Raw genomic sequence first — 24,525 nt, forward strand, 5'->3', positions numbered from 1 at the left:
CATTTACCTCTTCATTAACAGTAAACATTTCACTTTTGCCCAGATTAAGTTTATATCCTGAGAATCTACTAAATTCGTCTAGGACTGAGAGGGCTGCAGGAATAGAACGTGACAGATGAGACAAAAACAACAAAAGATCATCCGCGTACAGCACCACCTTCAGCTCTACACCATTTCTGGCTATACCACATATATCAGGATGAGACCGCAGAGCAATTGATAGAGGCTCCATCACAATGGCAAATAAGAGTGGACTTAAAGGGCAACCCTGCCTTATAGAACGATGTAACTGAAAATATTCAGAATTGGTGCCATTTTTCCTGACCAAAGCCTGAGGAGAAGCATATAATAACCTGACCCATGCAACAAATTTTTCCCCAAAACCAAATTTCCCTAAAATAAAAAAAAGTTAATCCCACTCTACCCTGTCAAACGCCTTCTTGGCATCCAGAGCTATCAGAGCTTCTGTGAGAGCGATTGGAGGAGGATTTTAAACCACATTAAACACCCATCTAAGATTAAAAAAAGAGTGTCTGTTACGAATAAACCCAGTTTGATCCAAAGATATAATTGAGGGTAGGACAACTTCTAAGCGTCTGGCTAGCAACTTAGACAACAATTTAAAGTCAGCATTCAACAGGCTAATGGGCCGATATGAACCGCATGAAAGTGGGTCTTTACCTTTCTTTAAAAGCAAAGAAATGCAAGCCTGGTTTAGGGTGTGGGGAAATGTGCCTGACCTGTAAGACTCAGTGAACATCTCTAATAGGTGCGGGGCCAGCTGTTTCCAGAATGTTTTATAAAACTCGGCTGGAAAGCCATCTGGGCCGGACATTTACCACTTTGTAATGATTTAACTGCCGCCTCAAGTTCAATTGCTGTGATAGGACGTTCCAGGACACAACAATATTTAACCTGAATTGCTCCCTTTCATTCAATGACTGTTTGAGAATTGATAAGCCTTTATTAGTCCTACTTCAGGGATACTTTAGAGTGAAACCAGTTTTTGTAGTCAAACGAAAAGTTTGAATATGAACCGTTACATTAATGTTCTGTTTTCACTTGAGTCACTGTTGAGGGCCTCCATTTTCTCCTCCTACCATTCAGCACTTTCCATTTGAATGGTGCAGATTAGGGCTCATGGAGATGTGACTGATGGTCATGACAGTCTTGTGATGGCTGGTCATCAGACACATGAGCCTCCTCAGAGCAGAGTTAAATGCCACTGACAACTGGTGTCCACAGCCATGCCTCTGAGAGAAAATGCCAAACAATGAGTCAAAGCATTGGCATAACTAGGTCACATCAGCCACAGTCAGTTATTATATTCCTTGGTTCTTTTTGTTGTTATTATTATTGTCTACTGATATGTACGGTTTGCTAGGTTTTGTTCTGTTGTTTATGCTTTTAATGTTGTATGGCATGTGTGCAGTGTTGTGAAACCAGCCAACCTACCAACAAATCAAACTGCCAAAACTTCCCAACCAATTGACAGAGAGGAGAGGTGAATGGCAAAGAGAGGGGAGGGGAGGAGGAGAGATAAGTGAAAGAGGAGAGAGACCAGGAACAGTTGTGTAACCATCAAGTTTCAGCTCTCTCAGACTGGTTGTCATATGACAATAAAAATATGTTATTATTGATAACAGAGAGAGAGGGACAGAGAGAGAGAGACTATGGAAGGGAAAAAACACAAAGATAGTTTCATGTAGTGAAACAAATCAATGTGAGGGCAGAGAGACTGCTTGACATACAATTTGCCAACTCACAAACACCATCACACTATTACTGACGATAACTCCTCAATTCACTTTTCTTTGCTGCTCCCTTCATCTCTATCAAACAATTTCTTGTGCATAAACACTTTAAACATTGACACAGTTTTCTATTATATTACAAACGTTTTCTTCAAATCAATGTTGTAAACACTGTTATTTTGTTGACATGTTCAATAAAATGCTGCATCTATTGCACTTCTGTCCAGCTGGAGGATTTTCAAAGGCCTAATGTGACATTCTGACAATAAAGCATTACAGTAATCCAGTCTAGTCCAACATATGCATGGACTAGTTTCTCAGCATCCTTCTGATACCGGATGTTTCCTATTTTCCTGATGTTGCGCAGGTGGAAGAAAGCTGTCCTAGAAACTTATTTTATATGTGGGTCAAATGACATGTCCTGGTCAAGCCTAACTTCAAAGTTCGTCACAGTGGAGCTGGAGGCCAAGCGCTCACCATACAAGGTCTTTATCTGAGATGTTTAGGGTACAAGTACAATGACCGCAGTTTTGTTTAAATATAGAAATAAAAAGTTATTGGTCATCCTGGCCTTGATGTTCTTGAGACATTCCTGAGGTTGAACTAAGTGAGATTCATCCGGCTTCATAGATATGTACAGCTGGGTGTCATGTATGTAACAATGGAAGTGTGTGTGGTGCTTTCTGATGATGTCGTCTAAAAGAAGCATGTATAAAGGAAAAAGTATTGGCCCAGGTACAGAACCTTGTGGAACTCCATGACTAACTTGTCTGTGTAGGGAAGAGTCATTGTTAATGTTAACCAATTAGAATCTATCTGATAGGAATATGACTTATCACAGCCTAGTGCTGCCCCCTTTTCCCCCTACATGTTGTTCCACTGTCTGTAACAGAATCGTATGAGCTATGGTGTCAAAGGCTGGACTGAGATCCAACAGGACGAGTATAGAGACAAGTCCATCATCCGATGCCGTGAAAAGGTCATTCCTTTCATTTTTCACAGTGCTATTTCTGCGCTGTGATGGATTCTAAATCCTGACTGAAAGTTTAAATAATTGCACAACTGGTTAGCAACAGGGTTTTCGAAGATTTTGGAAATGAAGGGAAAGTTTGATACAGGTCTATAATGAACTGAAACATCTGAATCAAGAGTGGGCCTTTGAAGCAGAGGTTGTGAAGTGGTGTAGTCAGCTCAGAAAGAACTATTCAAGAAAGATTATCTTAATATAAATCTGGTGCAATGGTTGGTTTAATCGTTTCTCTACTGGACATTGTATCTTTGTATTTGCAAATATAATTTAGCACATTATTCTTGTTCTGTTTCTACAGTTTGAAAAAATACAACAGCATGTCTTTTGATTGGCATATGATTCCACATTTTGCCGTATGTGTGTTGTGCACTCAGAGGACATACATGTGACTTACTACTACTAATTCTGTAGACTGTTGTGTCATGGTTGCAGGAACAGCATGATGTTCTTTGACCTTATTAATATTGTTGCATATGCTTGTGCTGCCTCTCACACTCTCTGCGCTTGGGATGGACAGCTCACAGGTGCTTGGCTTAGCCAGGCTATATTTACAAAGGTCATAGATGAAACTGTGGGGCATGATACTAGCAGGGATCTAATTACTCCCCCAGTGGTAAATCTCAAGTGCATGTTCACCCATACCCAGAATTTCTCTCAGTTGTTTATACCTACACACTCACACACACACGCACACACGCACACACACACACACACACACACACACACACACACACACACACACACACACACAAGCACTAAATCCTTCGACAGATGTGACCGGATGTACTACTTATACTTGCAGTCCCACACAGTCTGATCCCAAACTCGTATCCATCCGTTGCTAAGTGATGCATTCGGCTCCCTGGCTGGTCCCTGGTGTTTCTTTGAATGGACTGAACTTCCCCTGACAATGTCCCTCCATCCTCCCTATCTTCCAGCTATTTTCACTGGAGGCCCACTGGGCGACAGCTGCATTTGGGTTGGGTAAAAATAAAGAAAGAATGAAGGAAGAGCAGAGGGGAGTCTGCATCTGGGAATAGCAGTTTGTTAAAGTTGATGTTTTCCAAAGCTCCATAAAGTTGAGGTGATGTTATCCAATAAACTATTCTGGGAATTGCTCTATCCTGGTCCCTATTGATTTAGTGACGACTCTTAATATGGACATGAATGGTGTGTGTCACATTGAATAGTAGGCTCGAGGTTTGTCATAGTAGTATCTATAAGATTAAGTTATTTGTAAACGTCCACTTCCTGCCTGTAGGCCACTCACCAGTTGGTGTGCATCCTGCTTTGGAGTTCAGGGCATTACAATGTCCAGAGACTGAAGGTCAATATTGACAGGTGTCCTCAATGCATACCTTGTTTTTGTTCTTTTTACTCATATGAAAACAAAGATACTAATGAAGATAGTACAAAACCTCAAACATGGGAAGCACTAATAAAATATATCAGTTTACTCCTGATTGCAGGAAGAAGTTGCCTAGTGCAAACGCTCTGCCAGGAGTCCTAAACTAAATAACAAATTTGTACTGTTCATTACTAACCATTCAAGCTCCAGAATCATACTGTCACAATAACTGTTAGTTTGTTTCTTCCTGTGGTTTAAAGTAATATGGAGTCCCACAAGGCTAAATATTTGGCCCGGTGGTATTTCACTTGTAGCCTATGTGCTGTGTCTTGGCCATGTTATACATCTTTAAAAAACTGTGTTCAAACCCATTCTCTGTTGAAAATACAACAAATTCAAGCAAGGTAATAGAGAGGAAAGTAAGGATCTTGACTGTGGCCATCTAGCTTTTATCCAGAACACAAATATATTAAACTATTTACCTTAACCAGTAGGTACTACAACTGAATATTATTATTTTCATTACAACAACCAATACAACCTCAAGTTAAATATGTCCCTAATATTTCCTTATCTTTAATTCTTTATTCACCTCTCCTCGAACCGTCACCTTATCGTGGTGGAGAGGTTTGCGTGTCCCTATGAACCTGAGGGCTGTGTTGTCTGGAGCCTTGTGCTCCTGGTAGGGTCTCTCATGGCAGAGTGGTCTCAGGTGAGGGGCAAGACTAAGAATGGTTAAAAAAAAACCTCAATGAACAACGGAAAAAGGGGAGATGTGACCCGGCCCGGAGGAAGCCCGGGGCCCCCGTCTGGAGCTAGGCCCAGACGGAGGGCTCGATGGCGAGCGCCTGGTGGCCGGGTTTGCCACGGAGCCCGGTCGGGCATAGCCCGAACAAACTACGTGGCCCCCCCCCTCTCTTCATCCCATGGGCCAACCACCTGTGGGAAGACCCGTTGGGGTCGGGTGCGCAGCCACATGGGTGGCAGCGAAGGTCAGGGGTCTCGACGGACCAGACCCGGGCGGCAGAAGCTGGCTCTGGGGACGTGGAACGTCACCTCGCTGTGGGGAAAGGAACCGGAGCTGTATGGGGCTCCAGTAGGGGACTCCGTAGTTCTGCTGGGTGACTTCAACGCCCACGTGGGCAACGATGGAGACACCTGGAGAGGCGTGGTGGGGAGGAACGGCCTCCCTGATCTAAACCCGAGCGGTCGTTTGTTATTGGACTTCTGTGCTAGTCATGGATTATCCATAACAAACACCATGTTCGAACATAAGGGTGCTCATAAGTGTACCTGGTACCAGAGTACCCTAGGCCGAAGATCAATGATCGATTTTGTGATTGTGTCATCTGATCTGAGGCCGCATGTTTTGGACACTCGGGTAAAGAGAGGGGCGGAACTGTCAACCGACCACCATCTGGTTGTGAGTTGGATCAGGGAATGGGGGAAATTTCCGGATAGACCTGGTAAGCCCAAACGAGTAGTGCGGGTGAACTGGGAACGTCTGGAGGAGGCCCCCGTCCTAGGTATCTTCAACTCACACCTCCGGCGGAGTTTTTCTGGCATTCCTGTGGAGGTTGGGGGCATTGAGCCAGAGTGGGCGGTGTTCAAAGCCTCCATTGCTGAAGCTGCGGTGGCTAGCTGTGGCCTCAGGGTCTTAGGCTCCTCAAGGGGCGGTAACCCTCGGACACCGTGGTGGACACCGGTGGTCAGGGAAGCCGTCCGATTGAAGAAGGAGGCCTTCCGGGATATGATATCCTGGAGGACTCCGGACTCGGTTGCAGGGTACCGACAGGCCCGAAGGGCTGCAGCTGCTGCCGTGTCGGAGGCTAAGCAGCGGGTGTGGGAGAAGTTCGGAGAGGCCATGGAGAAGGACTTTCGGTCGGCACCAAAGTGTTTCTGGAAGACTATCCGGCACCTCAGGAGGGGGAAACGGGGAACCATCCAAGCTGTGTACAGTAAGGATGGGACTCTGTTGACCTCAACTGAGGAGGTCGTCGGACGTTGGAAGGAACACTTTGAGGAACTCCTGAATCCGAATAACACGCCCTCTATGTTGGAGGCAGAGCTCGAGGTTGATGGCGTTTCGTCGTCAATTTCCCTGGTGGAGGTCACTGAGGTAGTCAAACATCTCCGCAGTGGCAAAGCCCCAGGGATTGATGAGATCCAGCCAGAAATGCTAAAGGCTCTGGGTGTTGAGGGGCTGTCATGGTTGACACGCCTATTCAACATCGCGTGGGAGTCGGGTACAGTGCCAAAGGAGTGGCAAACCGGGGTGGTGGTTCCCCTGTTCAAAAAGGGGGACCAGAGAGTGTGTACCAATTATCGGGGTATCACACTTCTCAGCCTCCCTGGTAAAGTCTACTCCAAGGTGCTGGAAAGGAGGGTTCGGCCGATCGTCGAACCTCAGATTGAAGAGGAACAATGCGGTTTTCGCCCCGGACGTGGAACTACGGACCAGCTCTTCACTCTCGCAAGGATCCTGGAGGGGGCCTGGGAGTATGCCCATCCGGTCCACTTGTGTTTTGTGGATCTGGAGAAGGCGTATGACCGGGTCCCCCGGGAGAAACTGTGGGAGGTGCTGCGGGAGTATGGGGTAAGGGGGTCTCTCCTCAGGGCCATCCAATCTCTGTACTCCCAAAGCGAGAGCTGTGTTCGGGTCCTCGGCAGCCAGTCAGTTTCGTTCTCAGTGGGTGCTGGTCTCCGCCAGGGCTGCGCCTTGTCACCAATCCTGTTTGTGATATACATGGACGGGATATCGAGGCGTAGTCGTGGTGGGGAGGGGTTGCAGTTCGGTGGTCTGAGGATCTCGTCACTGCTTTTTGCGGATGATGTGGTCCTCATTGGATCATCGGCTTGTGACCTTCAGCACTCACTGGATCGGCTGGCGGCCGAGTGTGAAGCGGCTGGGATGAGGATCAGCACCGCTAAATCTGAGGCCATGACTCTTAGCAGGAAACCGATGGATTGCTTACTCCGGGTAGGAAATGAGTCCTTAGCCCAAGTGAAGGAGTTCAAGTACCTCGGGGTCTTGTTCGCGAGTGAGGGTACTATGGAGCGTGAGATTGGCCGGAGAATCGGAGCAGCGGGGGCGGTATTGCGTTCGCTTTACCGCACCGTTGTAACGAAAAGAGAGCTGAGCCGCAAGGCAAAGATCTCGATCTACCGGTCGATCTTCGTTCCTATCCTCACCTATGGTCATGAGGGCTGGGTGATGACCGAAAGGACGAGATCGCGGGTACAAGCGGCCGAGATGAGTTTTCTCAGAAGGGTGGCTGGCGTCTCCCTTAGGGATAGGGTGAGAAGCTCAGCCATCCGTGAGGAACTCGGATTAGAGCCGCTGCTCCTTTACTTAGAAAGGAGTCCGCTGAGGTGGTTCGGGCATCTGGTAAGGATGCCCACTGGGCGCCTCCCTTGGGAGGTTTTTCAGGCACGTCCAGTGGGGAGGAGACCTCGGGGAAGACCCAGGACTAGGTGGAGAGATTATATCTCAACACTGGCCTGGGAACGCCTCGGGATCCCCCCGTCAGAGCTGGTCAATGTGGCCCGGGAAAGGGAAGTCTGGGGCCCCCTGCTTGAGCTGCTCCCCCCGCGACCCGACCCCGGATAAGCGGATGACGATGAGTGATGAGAGAGTAATTCTTTATTCATTTATTTTTTATTGCCATGTATGTTGTGAAGCTCTTTCTAACCTTGTTTAAATAAGAGCTATACAAACAGTTATTATTATTATCATTACCATAGTTAGCATGTAGATAAACTACAGAAAGCAGCAGAAAAACCTCTCAGAATGTTGGTATTGGTTTTAAAACACTTTCCAGGTTCCACAGATCAATTGCTACCATGACTGCAACCTTTAAACAACTGAATTCTGATTGAAGAAATAATTAAACAAAGTGTCGGCAATTGTCTCACTACTTGGACCACAGACAATTAACTTATAGCATTTGGTAACAGATCTAGGAAGTATTTTGATCCAACTCTGACCAATGCTCCCAAAAACACAGCCGTGCACTAAATGCACTATAAGAGAACAGACTCCCCCGGGGTCTGCTCACAATGGAAGATGGACAATGTACTACTGCTCAGCACCATCCAAAGAGTCTGGGTGCAACCAGGTCAGGTACATCCAACCTAAATAGATAACTGAAAAAAACTGCAGGACTGAGGAATTGGACTACTCTACCAGGATAAACTCATATCCAACATGTCATGTCATTTAGCTGACGCTTTTGTCCAAAGCGACTTACATTTTCAGAACACTCAGCATTTATGAGGGGCCATTTTAGGGGTTCAGTATCTTGCCAAGGACACTTAGGCATGCAGATGGGATAGAGTGGGATTCGAACCGGCCACCTACTTGTTGCAGAACACCCCCCTCTGTCCCCTAGGCCACGCTCTCCCCAACATGTAAACAGCTCCATATAATGAATGGTGGAGATGATGGTTGTAACAATGCTGTTGTTGTTCTGTTTATTTTTTTATTCATTGATCATACTTACCACAAACATAAGATGGAGGAAGCAAGATGAAACTTCCTTTTCCCATACCCCTTTGTTTTGGTTGGGCATTCTGTTTTGATAGTCTTACAATGTTGTACAAATTCCTTGTATATACAACAATATATCTCCTATACTCCATTTTGTTTTCACAGAAGAAGTTTCATATTCCCTAGATCACATTCAAGATCCAGCAGTGTGGAACACCTGTGGTTTCTTTTAAATGTATTACTCTGTATATAATGATGTCTCATGCATTTTTCTTGACAAACTTTGTAGTTTAGTATATTTTTATGTGCATATCTGACACACTATGCTCAGAAATTAAATTAGTAACATACCGGCAGAGCTGGAAATGTAATTCTCTGTCAACCTTAAAGCATTTCTGTGTTGAGTTTATCATTATCTATCATCCATCTATTGTTTGCCAACAAGGAGAGTCACGTAGCCCGACATCCATGCAGTGTAGCCGTATCTTACCACTGCAACTGTGGGGAAGAATAAACATTGTATTCTCTGACTATATCAGCATGTGCAGTGAGTAAAGCAGTGGACCATGACAGCTTCTTTACGCAACCCCAAAACAAAAGTCTTATTTCTGGGGATTACGACAACGGAGAGTAGTGTAAACACTCCTCCCTGTAATGTATTGAATGTTTGGAACCAGATATGAACACATTCAGAGACTGACCCAGTTGTCCAGATGGCTGGTAAGAAAACTGGGATCCACAGAGTCAAGAGATGAAATTTCAAGATCAAGATTAAAAAAACAATTCATGGTCAACCCTGTGCTTGCCAGAGTCGCAAGACACACACCCGCCTGCCCAATAGACAGACAGACAGATTAAATGAAAATGAAAATATAAATTGTTGATATTAACTCTTTAAATGAATGTTTATCATCCAGAGTGTAAACATGGTGCCACCCCCCTCCCCCCTCTGTGTGTCTGTGTTAGCATGCAACATTATATTAACAGCTGCTCTGCGTGTCAGATTATTATTAGACTCAGAGCTAAACTGGAAAAGTCCCTCCAGCTGAGAGGGACCCATGACAGGGGAAACTTTCCCCTACAGTTCTGTTCTGTGCTCAGGCCATGATAATAACCCTCAACATCAGCTTCATGGGAACTCAGTAATCACTGTTTGGGTTAAGAGGATTTGTGCATGTTACTGTTATGACTTCCTTGAGTTAGATGAGTCATCTGCAGCAGTCGGATTTAGGCAGGGAGGAAATGCCATTTCACTATGTCTAGCTTCATTATAAGCAAGCTAAAACCAAAATCACATAAAACTTAATGGAAAACACAAGAACTTTTTCAGTTATGAATGACAGTTTTCTCAAAATTAGGCCTTATAAGATGAAAAAAACAGTTCCTGCAGGTGTTGATGACTAACTGTTGTGACTATTAGCTAAATAACCTTTTACTATCACTCTATTGGTGATTTGTTGACTGCAACATCACATATCTACCATATCTCTTTATTATTGCTTATGTGAAATATTGTAAATCATATTGCCCAAAAACCATTTGGGCTACATCAAGCCAGCTCTAACAAACCTGGGTGAAACAGGAAGTCTTGACCTTCAAGTTTGAAAATAAATGTCAGTTTTCAAGCGTTTTCATATTTAGTTGACCGAATCAAACAATGAATTTGGTCAACTTTAATCATACATTTTTGACTCATCGGTTCAGTATACAAGATGCTTAGTAACTTTAGAGAAAAAAAAGTTAATTTGTCATCAAAATGATATAGACAACACTTTTCATTTTCGCCTTTGACTGGTGTTTGTAATATTGTGTCACATGGTATCGAACGAAGTGGAATTTGTACACATGTATTCCACTTTTCTCGTACAATGTAACGGATGGATTAAATGAATATTAATTGTCTTCAATTTACAACTTTTATTTGAATCTTTTGGGGTTTTAAGACTTTAGCCTATAATATCCAACCTTTCGTCTTGTGGTAAGAGCTCTGGCTTTCATTTTGTTGCTAAATAAAAGCGCTTTGCTCAAATGCCTCTGACGTGAACGCTCCTTGTGTGTGAGTGTTTTATTTTGAAAGTCCTCCGTGCTGCTGTGCGTGTTCCGGGGAGCTTGACAGCATCATCTCTGCACAGAGTTGTGTGTTTGGTCAGCGGACTGTGAAACAGGGTCGGACCCCGGTGAAGAGTGGAGCTGTCAGAGAAGCAGGTGGCCGTCTCTCCATCCACCTCCCTCTGCAGGACACACGTTCACACCGAGAGGAGACAATGATCCCACCAGTCTGACCATGACGTCTGTGTGGAAGCGGCTGCAGCGGGTCGGGAAGAAGGCGTCCAAGTTCCAGTTCGCCGCCTCGTTCCAGGAGCTGATGATAGAATGCACTGATAAATGGTGAGAAACTGTCACAACACTTTATCTAGCATGGTGGACCAGTGATGTGTTCGTGAAATGGATGTAGAGTCGTGTCGTCTTCCTGCGGTGGCACCAAACTCCACTCAGAAATAGTAACATTTAATTATTTCCGCGGAATTATGTGCGCAATACAAAACAAAATGGCCTTTGAGGGACTATTTGAACGCTGTTCCGTTTTCCAGCTCACACAACGAGCAGGACATTTGTTGGTGAAAGGTGTTGGTTGAGTTGTTATCCTATTATTACATCGGTATACATTCACAGAGGGGCGGGACCGAAGTCCTGAAGTGTTCCTTAAAGTTGCCACTTGAGCCTCATGACAGATATTCACGATCGTGTCTGGATCTCCTGCTCATAGGACAATATTCTTAAAAAGTCTGCATCTTCACTTCATCAGTAGATTGGATCGAACTGTGCAGACGCGCCCCGGAAGGAACCTTTTCCTTCCCTTTGAGGAGAGCACGCCCCATTACTTCCGCGTCTGTTGCTTTTAATATTAAGCCAATGCATGTTGTCACTATGTGACATGGCACCCTGTGTACTGGGAGTCATGTAACCAAGTTGTATTGGCATGAGTGATGATGTCTGGGAGGACAGTCCGAGTCAGGTGCAGGGAGGATGTGGTCATCATCAACACCTCCAGGATTTCAGATTAAGGTGGTCAAGCCCCCCTCACACGGCCTGACTTAAATATATGTTAAGTCAGGTTCAAACTTTTTTTTGTTTAGCCGATAATTGTCTCTCACTGTTGCTAGTTATTTGTTGTTTACAAATAAAAAGGGATCCCACAGTGTCCCTTACTGAATCACTTTACTCAACTATCACATTATCACATCCTGGTTTCTACGTGTTATTCACTTGTGCTATTCGGTTAGTCTTATCAACAGGAAAATAGAAACATTTTCATATTAGGGTAATAGTAAACATGATTTATATGCACATTTAAAATTCAGCAAAAATTGGCTTTTGGGGCTTGGTTACTGTCATTTTGTCGACAAGATAATTAATGAACGAATTGAAAAACAAATTTGCAATGAAATTAATAATCTGTTGTAACCTAGCACAGCATTAAGCTTGATCTAAGTGTCTTTTCTAGTTTCAGACTGACACAGTTATTAGTTCCCTGTCCAGCTCCCCTGGTGTTTAAATAGCATATGCTCTTGCGTCAACCGTTGGGTTGTGAACTTCCATTTTGACATAAATGGCATACACTTTTTAATAGTTAGACACAAGCAGCAAGACTTTTGCCTGGACAGATATACAAAAATTGTAATTGATACATTTTCGGTGTATTTAAGGCTTGAAAACATTTATTTCAACTGGAGTTGAATTACAGATGGCAATAAACTGCTGCCCGTGGGGCGTCAGGAGACACTATGATGAGATTACTGCTACAGAAGAGCTAACCCTTTAAACGTGAATGTTTGGTGACTGACTGATGTTAATGAGCTTCTACCTGTCTTTATGAGTGATCATTTTACAAGTAAATACAGCTGAATTCAGAGCACAGCTATCATCAGGATTCTATAAGCGCAGCAGTTTGGATATGGTTGTTAAGGGACTGGTGGTTAACATGCTGTGTTAATGGGCCATGTCTCAGCTACCGGTTCATACTTGTTCCATTGTCTTGACAACAGAAACAGAAAAACATGTCTAAAAGAACAGCTTCACTGTGCATTTGTCTTTTTTTTATTTTTATATATTGTATATTTGAGCACAGCGTATCAAGGAGACAAATGGCTGAAACCAGCTGACATTAGCCAGCTAGCTACATTTACCGGACTTTCCCAACAGGGTATATATACTTTCCAGTAAACTTACTAAATTCCAAACATTGACCACACACGGTCCAGACATATACCTGGTTGTTAAACCAAACCCTCAAAACAACCAAGAGTAGGAAGAAGATGATGTGGTGTTACTTCTTAGATCAAATATTTTGTCATTATTTACACAAAAGAGTCAGTGTGATTTTGTCAACAAAATAAACTGAAAAAAACTGCAACTGACCAACAGAGCAAACTGTGCACATGGTGTGGGGGGGTCAACAATCAATCAATCACATTTTATTTGCATATCTTATATTCACAAATCACAATTTATCTCAAAGGGCTTTAACAAGGTGTGACATCATATGTCCTTAACCCTCAACAAGAGTAAGGAAAGACTCACCCCCCCCCCCCCCCCAAAAACAAGGGACAGAAACGTAGCAACCTCAGAGAGAGCCACATGTGAGGAGCAATAGATGCTGCATTAAACTGAACACATCAACAAAATTACTATATTTACAACACTGATTAGACTGATAGTTTATAGCATAATGGAAAGATGTGTCAATTTTTAAAGTATTTATACATAAGAAAATGTCTGATAGAGATGAAGATAGCATAATGGATAATTAAAATTGAGGAAAAACAGGGTTTGCAGGCATTATAAATGGTCACAATCTGAAAGGACCACTCAAATCTCACTATGTGACCTCTTGTCCTGTGTTGGTGTGGTTAGTGTTTGAGCTGTCTGGCTGACAGCTTCAGTCTTGGCGAGGCAGGAGTTCCTTTAATTCCATTATCATTACGCAAGGAACAGTCAGCATGTGCTTCCAATCTTCCAGCCCTGGCTTGTTTAGTGACCCACCTTCCTGTCACTCTGTTTATGCACTTTTCCTGACGTATCATACACAGCGACCAGTTTCAACATGTTTTTGTTCCTGTTACTTACGACACAATGTGTGTTTAACCAAGTAGGCTTGTATTGATATACTTTGCTTGGTCTGTGCTACAGTTATGTTCCCCATCAGGTATAAAAAGTCAAGGATTAGACACATAAAATGTTTAAGCAAGACTGAAATGAGAGTGGCCTTTGAATGTAAGATAGACAGCACAATTTAATTTTTTGCTTAAGTTTATTTTGTCATTTGGTTGTGGAGGGATCTTAGAGTTGTGAATCCTTCACATGTTCGTGTTCCAACGTGTGTATAGTTACCGGCTGCTGCTTTTCCCTGTCCTGGAGAAGATGGTCAACATTCCGTCAAGCCCTTCATCCACTGTTGGCATTGTACTTAGTTAAATACCCACTCAGTCCTCTTTCGTTACTTGGTTTTATACAAGAGGATGGTGGACTGGGCCCAGGTCCCTGCTGTCAGTTTCTGCTGCGGCCTAAGGATCTGGTTGTTATCAGTACATAACTGGTGTTTGCTTTCCCAGGAACTTGAGGATGACTTTTCCTATCTCTTCCATGTCTCCAAAATTAAACCAGTTAAAAGGAGGCACCTGGCCTCTATTTGCACAGTCAGGGTAGGTCACTAAGGACGAGGACAGCAGTAGTTGAGAAGACGGGAAGTCTGTGGTCCTCATCAAATTAGTAGGACTCTCCAATGCAGTGCCTTGAGGGGATGTACTATCATGTCAGCAACCTCTGTCAAGGTTCTATTTTGCATTCTCTCTCATATGCCTCTGGTTGTAGATCCACTTACCTTGCAGGTAGCTTGTTGTTCCCACTACTAGCATCAGCTTACCTCGTCTGCCTGTACGCATGTTTCCCTCCTTTTAGGATATAAAGTACTCCAGGAGTTTTAGCTTTCCAGTCCAGCTTACTACATCTTGCCTACCTAATTTAGATCATTGTCTGTACCTTTTTAGCCTTCTCCTCACCTGATTTGCTTGGTTATTAGGGACCTTGCCTGACCTAAATAAAGTCATCCTTGAGTTGCCTCTGACTGCATGTCACACAAGTCTAGCCATTAAGTCCAGACATTAGTAAAATACAATTATTTTTAGACAATACCCGAGAATCTCGCTTCACCACAACGATCAACTCCTTGCACGATGGCTCACTGAAACCTTTTCCATTCTCCGCTCATGTAAACAAGACCCCAGCTTAATGAAAAATATTCCACTTAAAGGAATGAAGGCGTTATATTGATTAATTTCATCTAAGTAAATACAGCTGAAATCACAGCTCAGCTGTCACCAGGATTTATAATTATCTCATAACTTTAAAGAATTTTCACATAAATACACCTTCATTTTGATTTACTATCTCAGTAAGTAATATATTTGTTATCAGTCGTTTGTGGGTTTGTGGCTGTGGCTCAAAAGGTAGAGAAGGTCGTCTCCTAGCCAGAATGTCGTTGGCTCCCCAGATCCTCCAGTCTGCATTCTGTGACTTTGGGCAAGATACTGAGTCCCAAATTGCCCGTGACGACCTTATCAGCGTGTGTGATAGAACAAGTTCAGCACATAGTAGCACTGTATGAATTTGTGAATGGTTGAGTGTGACTAGCACTGTGAAGCGCATCGAGTCGTTGATAAATGACCAGTGCTATATGATATTATATATATATATATATAGTCTATTTACTATTTGTGAGTCTTATATCCAGACAGCCACACTCGCAGCTCGAGGGAACCGCCAGCCATCATAGAAAGGAGGGAGATGTGCAATAATTAAAAAGAATGTGTGACCTCATGCAGTCTTGTTGTTGTTGTAAAGTCCTAAAAAGAAGCATGGGTTTGTTGGGATTTGAAGCTTCTCAGGAATATACATTTGTTGGTCACCTACAGGAGACAACACAAACAGTGCACTTGTGATTACGACAGGCTATGACAAGAATGTGTAAAATGTGGATCAGCTGGACGCACGCCCTTTCCGACATTAGTGTGTTCTATGTACGACATGTATTCTGCATTGGGAGGCTGCACTCTACAAACCACTAATTTACAGGCTACATGAGCTGAAAAAACACTTTGTACGTTAGTAGGTCAGCCTGTTGCAACATCGAAACATGTCTGTGATAAATAGCGCAGCAGGTGTAGGATTTGCTTTTAAGTCTCTGTTAAGATCAGCATGGCAGGCATCTATTTATGTTCACGGTCTCACTCTCACTCGTCTGTTGCTCACAAACTTTCTCACCAATTCAAACATTGATTATCTGAGTGATGTGACTTAAGAACGAGGCCTACAGGCACACTGTTGTCATGACAGTTGGACCAGTACGACAATGAGACAATATTGATTCAATCTGTTTTGTATTGAAGCAGCTGGATCAATGTCCAATTTTTCTACGTCATTTACTTGCTGTTTATTCATCCATCTATTAATTATGTTTATTTATAGCTTTTTGATAAAGCTAAATCATTTTTTATTATATTTATTGATTTATTACAATTGACTCCCGCAAACAGGTCCTGCTGCTGCTGCTGAGTAAGAATTAAGTGAAACAGAAGAATTAGGAAACTTATTTTGTTGTTGTACATGTGTTGTATTAGTGAGAGAAAGAAAAAGTGGTGGTTGTATGTAGCAGAGAAAAATGTATATGTAGAACTGAAGGTCTTGTACATTAATACAACAGTCCTACAGTCCTACAGCATGCAGAATATTCTTATATTCATATCTTAAATGTTCTTTGCAATATGTATGGAGTTATTTTATGTTAAAACAGTCACTATTGACATTGCACTGGGATGGCTCCCATTGTAGTCTGTTTAATGTCTGTTCCAGCTAGTTTGGACATCTATGTTCACACATACACCCTCCCTGGGTTATACTTTCAAAATGGCCGTGCGTATCCGAAAGTATTGCCGCAGGCTGCACTGTCTCTATCTGTGTCACAAACAGCTGCTGCCCCAGCATTATTGCCACTCACTCAACACAGTAGATGCAAATAGGTGATCATCATACTCGCAGGTAGGACCGGGTGATTCATTAAATTTCAATGACATCATGGTCGGATCGTAGATTGTGATCCTGAAACATAGATCATGAAGATGGGTCCTGAATCAGAGATTGTGATATTGGATCGTGGTGGCAGCTGATGGCGGATCGTAATGGTGGATTGTGGATCCTGATGGTGGATCCTAATTGTGGATAGTGGTGATGGAGCGTGCTCGTGGTGGTTTCTGATCATGTGCTAAGATAACAGCAAGTCTGCTTGACATACAATGCCTCCTCAGATATTATACCATTACTGGAAATATCTCCTCCATTGTCATTGCTGCTCCCTACATTTCTGTCAGACGTTTCTTTTGTGTATAAATACTTTAAACATTGACGCATATTTCCATTATGTTAAAAACGGTTTATTTTATTCAATATTTTTATAAAAAAATAATATAATAATTCATAATTAATTAATAATGTATCATATTAGTTACTAATATAATTAATAATATATCATATTAGTTACTAATATGACATATTATTAATTAATTATTAATTTGTATTATTATGAATTACCAAAATACTGCATTTAAAAAATGTTATACTAGTTTTTCCTTACTCTTGTTGAGGGTTAAGGACAAAGGATGTCGCACCTTGTTAAGCCCTATGGTATAACCGGAATCAGGATCAGAATTATTTTTATTGCCACGTATATTTGCATATATTGGAAATTGCCATGGTGTGGTTGGTGCACTCTACATAAAAACAATTGTATTTCCTTGAATAAAAGTTATTCAATCAAGAATATGCCAGGACACTACAGTGACCCCCCGCTGTAAAATTGTTGCTGCCGCTGCTTGAGGATTGCGGCAGATCCACATAATAGGCACGGTATCCTTGTACTGTGCTGAATTACCCTGCCGCATGTCCTCCTTTCTTACTCTTGCCACCCCCGCTGATCTGTGCTCACTTTAACATGTTAACAATAAACACCATCACTATTCAGAAGTTCTAAAGACACCTATAGTACTTGCAGTTTACTTTGAGTTTGTCCAATTCACTTTGGAGTTTATGAGACAGGTATTTAAACACATTTTGCGTTCACGATGTTCACCTGCCACACAGGAGACATAAGGTGACAGTAACAATCTTGATTCATTATCAATCAATCAATCAATCACTGAATATGGGATCGGCAGTTTATGTCAAGAGACACACACACACACACACACTCTTCCCTGCCCACTCTAGTCTGTTACGTAACATGGGCACAGATATTATTTATTTTTCTTTAAAGTTCAATAGATGTGCTATGCTTCCAAAGTCAATGAGTAACTCAAATAATAGACCAATATATTCATAAGGGCAGTACTTGTGACTCTCTTGTATTCAAATAATATATGATTTGTCCAATAAGTCTCAGTGGTCAAACTTCAGTCATTACTGTTCATCCAAATTCACAAACCGTTTGCTTAATATACTACATTTACTTTGTCCTACTTTATTTAGTTTCTCAGTTTGGACTTTTATAATCGCTGTACTGCCACAATTTGCACACTGACACTCAGTATGTCAGTGTGCAAATTTATTTACAAAAGAATTTAAAAATCATAATATTCCAACTCGCAGAAGAGTTATCTACAGACACACTGGCATACAGCAGGCAGTGAACAAAAATAGAAAAATGGATATACATTTGTGCTTTTCTGTGGTTTCAGGCAACCAGACAAACTGAGAGTGGTGTGGATCAGGAGGAGTCGACGTCACAGTACAAAGGTAAGAAAGCAAAGAAATGCGAGACATACAGTAGAATTCAAGTTTTCATTTACTTTTCACGGCTCTCTGAGTAGAAAGTACTCTCAAATACTGTGAAATCTGTTCTTGATTTTGATAGATCAAGAGGTTGAAATTTCTTTTTAGTTTTGTAATTTAAAGTGTGCAGAGGTTAAACGACAATTCATTGAAAAGTTAGCCAACGTTTTTTGAGATTGAATCCTTGGTTTCTTTCAAATGTTCTGCCAGCTCCACAGTTGGCAGCCAGGGATTCAGAACCCCTACAGAGGCCTGGTGATTTGGCAGGTTCCAGAGAGTTTAGACGTTTCTGTCACACTCTTCAAGGCAAGTCTCTTCTTATTAGTGGCTGATTCCTAATGTGAAATTGGTTAGGTATTAATCTGGATAGGAAATGGCATGGCTAAGACACCAAGCAATCATGTTTTTCAACAGGAACCCACTGCTGAGGAGTTTGAAGACAAAGATTGGACTTTTGTCATTGAAAATGTGAGTCTGGTCCGTCCGTGATATCCTTAGTTGTAGTTTCATATAATTTATTGAATGAACTTTTAATTGGTAGACTCAGATGATGACGAAGATGTTTTTTTCTACAGGAGACAAAAGGCCGCAGGAAGGTGCTGGCATCAGTTGATGTCAATATGAAGAAGTATGCCAGTGCCAATTCGGCCCAGTATGATGTAACACTGAAGCTTAAACCAATGTCCGTCAAAGTGGTGGAAGCCACGCTGAAACTCAACCTGTCCTGTATCTTTCTCAAAGAGGGGAAGGCCACGTAAGTCATCAACTCATCTATCGAAAACAGTTGTACCTCAAAGCTGTGTAGTTGTATTGAAGAACTTCAATCAGCTGTTAAAGCCCAGAAAAGGTTTAACGACCAATAATGATATTTTATCAAAATAGTTGTAAGATTCATCTTTTTCTACCCCCACAGGGACGAGGACATGCAGAGTTTGGCCAGTCTAATGAGTATGAAACAGAGCGACATTGGCAACCTGGATGACTTTGTTGACAGCGATGATGAGGCGGGAGAGGAGCGAAGGGCCAGCTTTGGAACTGGACATGCTGCTCACGTTTCTGGTAAGAAGGGGAACACGTTTGAGGATCATTTGGATGGTGACATTAATTTAACAAACAATCCTAGATCAAACAGTTCTAATCTGGGAGATTAGTACTTTAAAAGTAATGACTGGCAGATTATGTCTTTTAGAGTCTTAATGGCCACACAGAGCACTTTGCATCAGTGGTCACATTGAGATAGATTTTCATACTGCTCTTCACTAGCAAACACACTCACACATTGATGGTACATTAGTATATTGCTCAAGGACACTTTGACAAGTGTGAGTTTTTTTCTCTCCACAGTTGCCAAGTGCTTGCTCATTGTGGGAAACTGTTGGCTTTCTCTTTAATAAGGTCTTGACTTAAAGTGCCTTGAAATAATATATCTTGTGATTCGGCGCTATACAATTAAAACTGAAATTGAATGGTCTTGTGGATTCGCTATCATATATTCAGTGGGCAAATTGACAACTGTCGGACCGTCTGTGGTTCAGAAGGTAGAGCGAATCATCCAATTATGATAAGATTGGTGGTTCAATCCCTGGCTCAATTTTCCCTATTCCTCCATATCAAGAACACCTCATGTGTTAGTGTATGCCATATGAATGTGACTAATAGTGTGAGGTGATTGAGTTGAGGAAAACGTGCCTTAAAAGACATATGAACAATATTGATCAATATTTCCTACGATTGGAAGGTAACATTTAATCTACTGAATTGACTGTCTACTAAAATGGCTATTGAGGAAGGGGGTCATGTGATAGGAGCCTGACGAATCAGTGAAGGCTATGTTGGGACTAAAAAGACCCAATCAGCAAGCATTCTGGAGTGTCTGTGTCATAATTTCCAAACATCTCTGTTTCTGCTCGTCCAGACTAAAATGCAGCACCGGCGTTTTCAAACTAAAATGGGGACAGCATCATTTCCAAACATCTCCATTGTAACAGCTCTAGAACTCTGGAGTAGTGTGGACGTCAGACGTGGTTGATGTGTTTGCAAACGAAAACGTAGTAGTATGGATGTAGCGATAGACATCGCCAGTAGCGTAAAATCACCAGCATTAACTTGCACATGTGTCTTTAGAGATTGTTCTTATATAAAGTGCTGCTGCACTGAATTCAGAGTAGCAACTCATTACGATTTGCAGCGTACACACGAGGTTATAATTAATAGGGGTTATTTTCAGCCTCACCTCTGTACTGATTAAGGAGTTAGAAAACAACGATTCTCCTGAAGTTTTTTTCTCAAACTGCTGCTTCCTCTCATGCTTCCTATTTCAAACTTACCTCTATTTTATCCAATCTTTCTGTGCCCTGTAACCTTTTATCTTCCTCTAACAGCTTCTGCTCTTTCTACTGCAAGAATACATGACCTGGCTTGGAGGCCTGCAATTGAATCAGGCCCCACAGGTATTTTTTTTCTTTTTCCTGATTTACTCTCGCACCTTTTTGTTGGGATCCTGGTTGGTCACAGTATTCCCTCTTGAGGACTTATTATATTGACATACAGAATGTAAATCAGATATGTAATGTGAAGGTTTTTCTCTTGTCTGTAGTTATTGTGTTGAGCACTAGTCTGATGATCACTGTCCATTTCAGTCGTCCACTCGTTCATTTCTTCTTTTCCCTGTCCATTTCATGTCCTATCTTTTACCCAGTGATGGATTGCAAAACGTCTCCTGGCATTTCCTCCACCGTCTCGGCCCCATTCCATCCTCCTCTGCCTGAACCCCCACACCCCTCTGTTCCATCCTCTTTATTGCAAACCCACACACGACCACCAAGCACTAACCAGCAGGCCCGGCCCTCCCCCTATGCCTACTCATTACCGGCCTTTACACGTGCTCACCCTCCTGCGCTTCCAAAAATCTTCCAGCCGGTTGCCGGATCAGGTATCTGTGAGCAGATATTCCTCATCCTTTGTCCCTTGTTTCTTTCGGATCAGACTGTTTTGGTAGATATTAAAGAAATACCTCTCTGTATTGTAGAGTTACACTTGAGGTTTGGACAAAGTGTCTACAGTAAAGTGTTTGGTCAATCTTCAATCAGGCTTATATAAAAAAAGAAGTCAGTGTATGTGTTCAGTGAAACTTGTGGTGTGTAGTTGTTTAATGTGATCCACATGTTTCATTGGAACATGCCACTCTCTGCTGTGTCCATCATATCTCCGCCAAGTCACAAATTGAATGTCCTCGTTTTGAGTCCTTGAGCTTCACCCAGGCCGACAAATGATTCCTCATCATGTGAGATTTACTGGCTAATTTCTGAATGTTCCATTTACACAGCAGTGTTCCACAGTCACTGTAAATGTGTGTTCAGGAATGTGTCTCCAATTGCAGCCAGACAGTGCTGTTGCCTGGCCAGTGAGGTCAAGTCATATAAAGTGCATTGGCAGACAATGTGCTCTTAGAGTTTGTTTTCACATTATGCTCTGATCTCTGTTGGAGGGGTCAAGTGTTTTGCAAATGATTGCGAATGTTTATATTTTAGGGAAACAGCAATGAGTCATTTTATTTTAGGGATAGACTGATTATATGTATCTAGTAAATAGAACGTACATTATAAGGCTGATATATTCGTAATCCTTTTTTTCTTTCATGTTTATTCTTTTGACTATAAACTTCCCGTGACCTTAAACATTGCACAGCCCTGCAGAGTAGTTCAGTACAAGCTTACTTTAGAAGCTAGCTTAGACCTTTCACATTTACTGTGAAGGCTTCTGTACAAACAGTTTTAAAGAACACTTTCTTCTACATCCCCTGAATTAAGTAGGTGTTTAATCAGATGTTAATCTCAAATGTAAAATGTCCAATGTTCCTTATCCTCCCCATGACAAAATAGCTATACTGTAAGCCTTGTCTCTTGTTAACGGTTGGTAGTATTTACAATTACATTAATTGTCAATAACTTAAGCAAATTGTGGATTTTTTTTGGCAATAGAATTTTATGTTTTGTGAAATACACTTTTTTATTATCTATTTATTTGACTCAAAAAATGCATCAAAAAGGACATCAGCTTATCTAGAAAGTGCATCAATCAATTGCAATACCACACTATAATTCTTATTAGTGTGAGAAAGCACTCTGAGAGGATTTAATGTATTTCTCTGCATCTGTCTGTTTCTGTTTGCAGTTTTACTGGCTGTTAGCATTTTATGTATTTTTTGTTTATTTCGCAATTTTCATATCTTTAAATTTTCCTTCCTGCCCTCCCCTTTCTGCCATTTCCTGCCTCTCCTTTCTTTTTAGCTCCCATTTCAGCTCCTCTTAGGCCCCATAGCTTCCATAGTGACTCCTGTCCAGCTGAGGACTCGGAGGCCCAACTCTTTTCTACCTGCACTTCTCCTGAAGCCCTTTCCACCTCTTTTGTCTCTACTACAACCTCTGATAAATCTCTTCATCCCCCTTTTTTCTCTGGTGCTTCACAAACAGGTATCTTGTATTTCCAAATTTAAAATGAACAGTAATTCTGTGTTAGTGTTCAGTGTAAAAGAGACCCGAGCTTCTATTAAAAAATACAGTTCCAAATGTACACCGTGCACCGTTGATAGCTGTAGCCAGAGACTATTTAATTTTTTTGTTGCAGGTTGGTTTTGCATACTTGCATTAGGTATTGCATCGAGTTTACTTTCTATGCAACATATTTTTGCAAAACATTATCGTTAACTTGTTTTAGAGGTCCTACTTGGTCCAGTCAATTGGAGAATAGTCAAACAAATACATTTAGATTGTGTTCTTTTGGAGAACTAGCTAAACTATTGAGTTTTTCGTAAGACATCTTTAACTATTTAGCCCTTATTTAGCATTCGTTGTGAAACCATGAAAGGCTACAGTTGCCTATTTGACATTTCGATATCTGATGACAGCTCTGTTCCTAAGTTGCTTGAGCTAGATTTAAAGCTTCCTTACACTTACTGGAGGAGCTGCTTCACATCCCTGCATCTTGGAGGTCTTGAGAGCTTTTAATGTAACAAGCAAACATTTTTATTTTATGTGATGTTAAGCTTATAAGTATTCAAATTAAAAGTTTTACGCATTATTAGTCTTACCACCTGTTCCTATCTTCCTCTCTCAGCATGTCCTACTATCTGGAGAGCGCAGAGCGTTCCTTCTGTTTCGTCTGTCTCCTCTTCCTCATCAGCTCCTCCCACCTTCTTCCCTATTTTACTTCCACCACCTCCTGTTCCACACCCCAAATCTCATCCCACCTCTGGGGGAGGGCTAGGCCCAGCCCTCACCAGACCCACCAGTCTACCATCTGCCCCTGAGACAGGTACAGGGACAGAGATACTGTGTGGCCCTACTACGCTAGTTCATACTTTTCATTTCACAAACCTGTAAGTTTCTCTATCCTCCCATGTTTTTTCATTCTCATCTTTTTCCAGCTCCCTGGCAGAGTGAATGGAGGCCTCCTAAATCTCAGGCCCCTCTAGCACAGAAAAACCTCTCTCCAAAGTTTCTTCACGTCTCTGCTAATGATCCCAGAGAACCTGCAGTGCTGCCGAAAAAGCAGAGAATAGAGAGGCCATGTAATGCTGCTTTTTCAAGCCTGACATCCTCCCTTAGTGATCCGCCTGAGCCTCCCTGTTTTACTTTTGTCCCTTTCATTATTTTGTCTGCTCTTACCTAAACCCACTACCTTGTCTCCTGCTCCCACATGTAATTTACCAATACTGTATGTTGCCTTGGTTCATTCTCACTACTTCAGCTTTTAAATTCGTAAAAGTGATCTGACCCGAGATCAGTCTCTTGACAGCTTATATTGGTTTTGTTGTCAAGCTTCCCCCAGACATGTACGTCAGTATGTAAGTGTGATCTCAGATCTAAAAAAGCTCCATTTGAACAAACACATTAATAATCACATCGGCTAAGATTTTACAAAATTGCAATCTTTTTAAAACTGTCCTTTACTCTTGCTCTTTGTTACTTGACACATCAATGCATTAACATGGGAGAAAATGTCCACTGAACTGATTTTGGAAAGC

At 42.0% G+C, this 24,525-nt stretch overlaps 1 protein-coding gene across 6 annotated transcripts in view; it reads left to right on the forward strand.

Moving 5' to 3' along the window:
• The first annotated feature begins 10,715 nt into the window (after positions 1-10,715).
• Positions 10,716-24,525, forward strand: part of ehbp1l1a (EH domain binding protein 1-like 1a) — a 39,052-nt gene continuing 25,242 nt past the window's right edge. For 5 of the 6 annotated variants that reach the window (XM_053415591.1, XM_053415590.1, XM_053415594.1 and 2 more), the window contains exons 1-7: positions 10,716-11,009; positions 18,407-18,464; positions 18,711-18,806; positions 18,915-18,968; positions 19,076-19,254; positions 19,414-19,559; positions 21,199-21,432. In XM_053415591.1, coding sequence (XP_053271566.1) covers positions 10,906-11,009; positions 18,407-18,464; positions 18,711-18,806; positions 18,915-18,968; positions 19,076-19,254; positions 19,414-19,559; positions 21,199-21,432 — 871 coding nt within the window. In that variant the 5' untranslated portion in view covers positions 10,716-10,905. The remainder of the gene's footprint in view (positions 11,010-18,406; positions 18,465-18,710; positions 18,807-18,914; positions 18,969-19,075; positions 19,255-19,413; positions 19,560-21,198; positions 21,433-24,525) is intronic. The other variant, XM_053415595.1, reaches the window with a different exon arrangement.

Source organism: Pleuronectes platessa, chromosome 23 (assembly GCF_947347685.1).
Source record: "Pleuronectes platessa chromosome 23, fPlePla1.1, whole genome shotgun sequence".
Lineage (NCBI taxonomy): Eukaryota > Metazoa > Chordata > Actinopteri > Pleuronectiformes > Pleuronectidae > Pleuronectes > Pleuronectes platessa.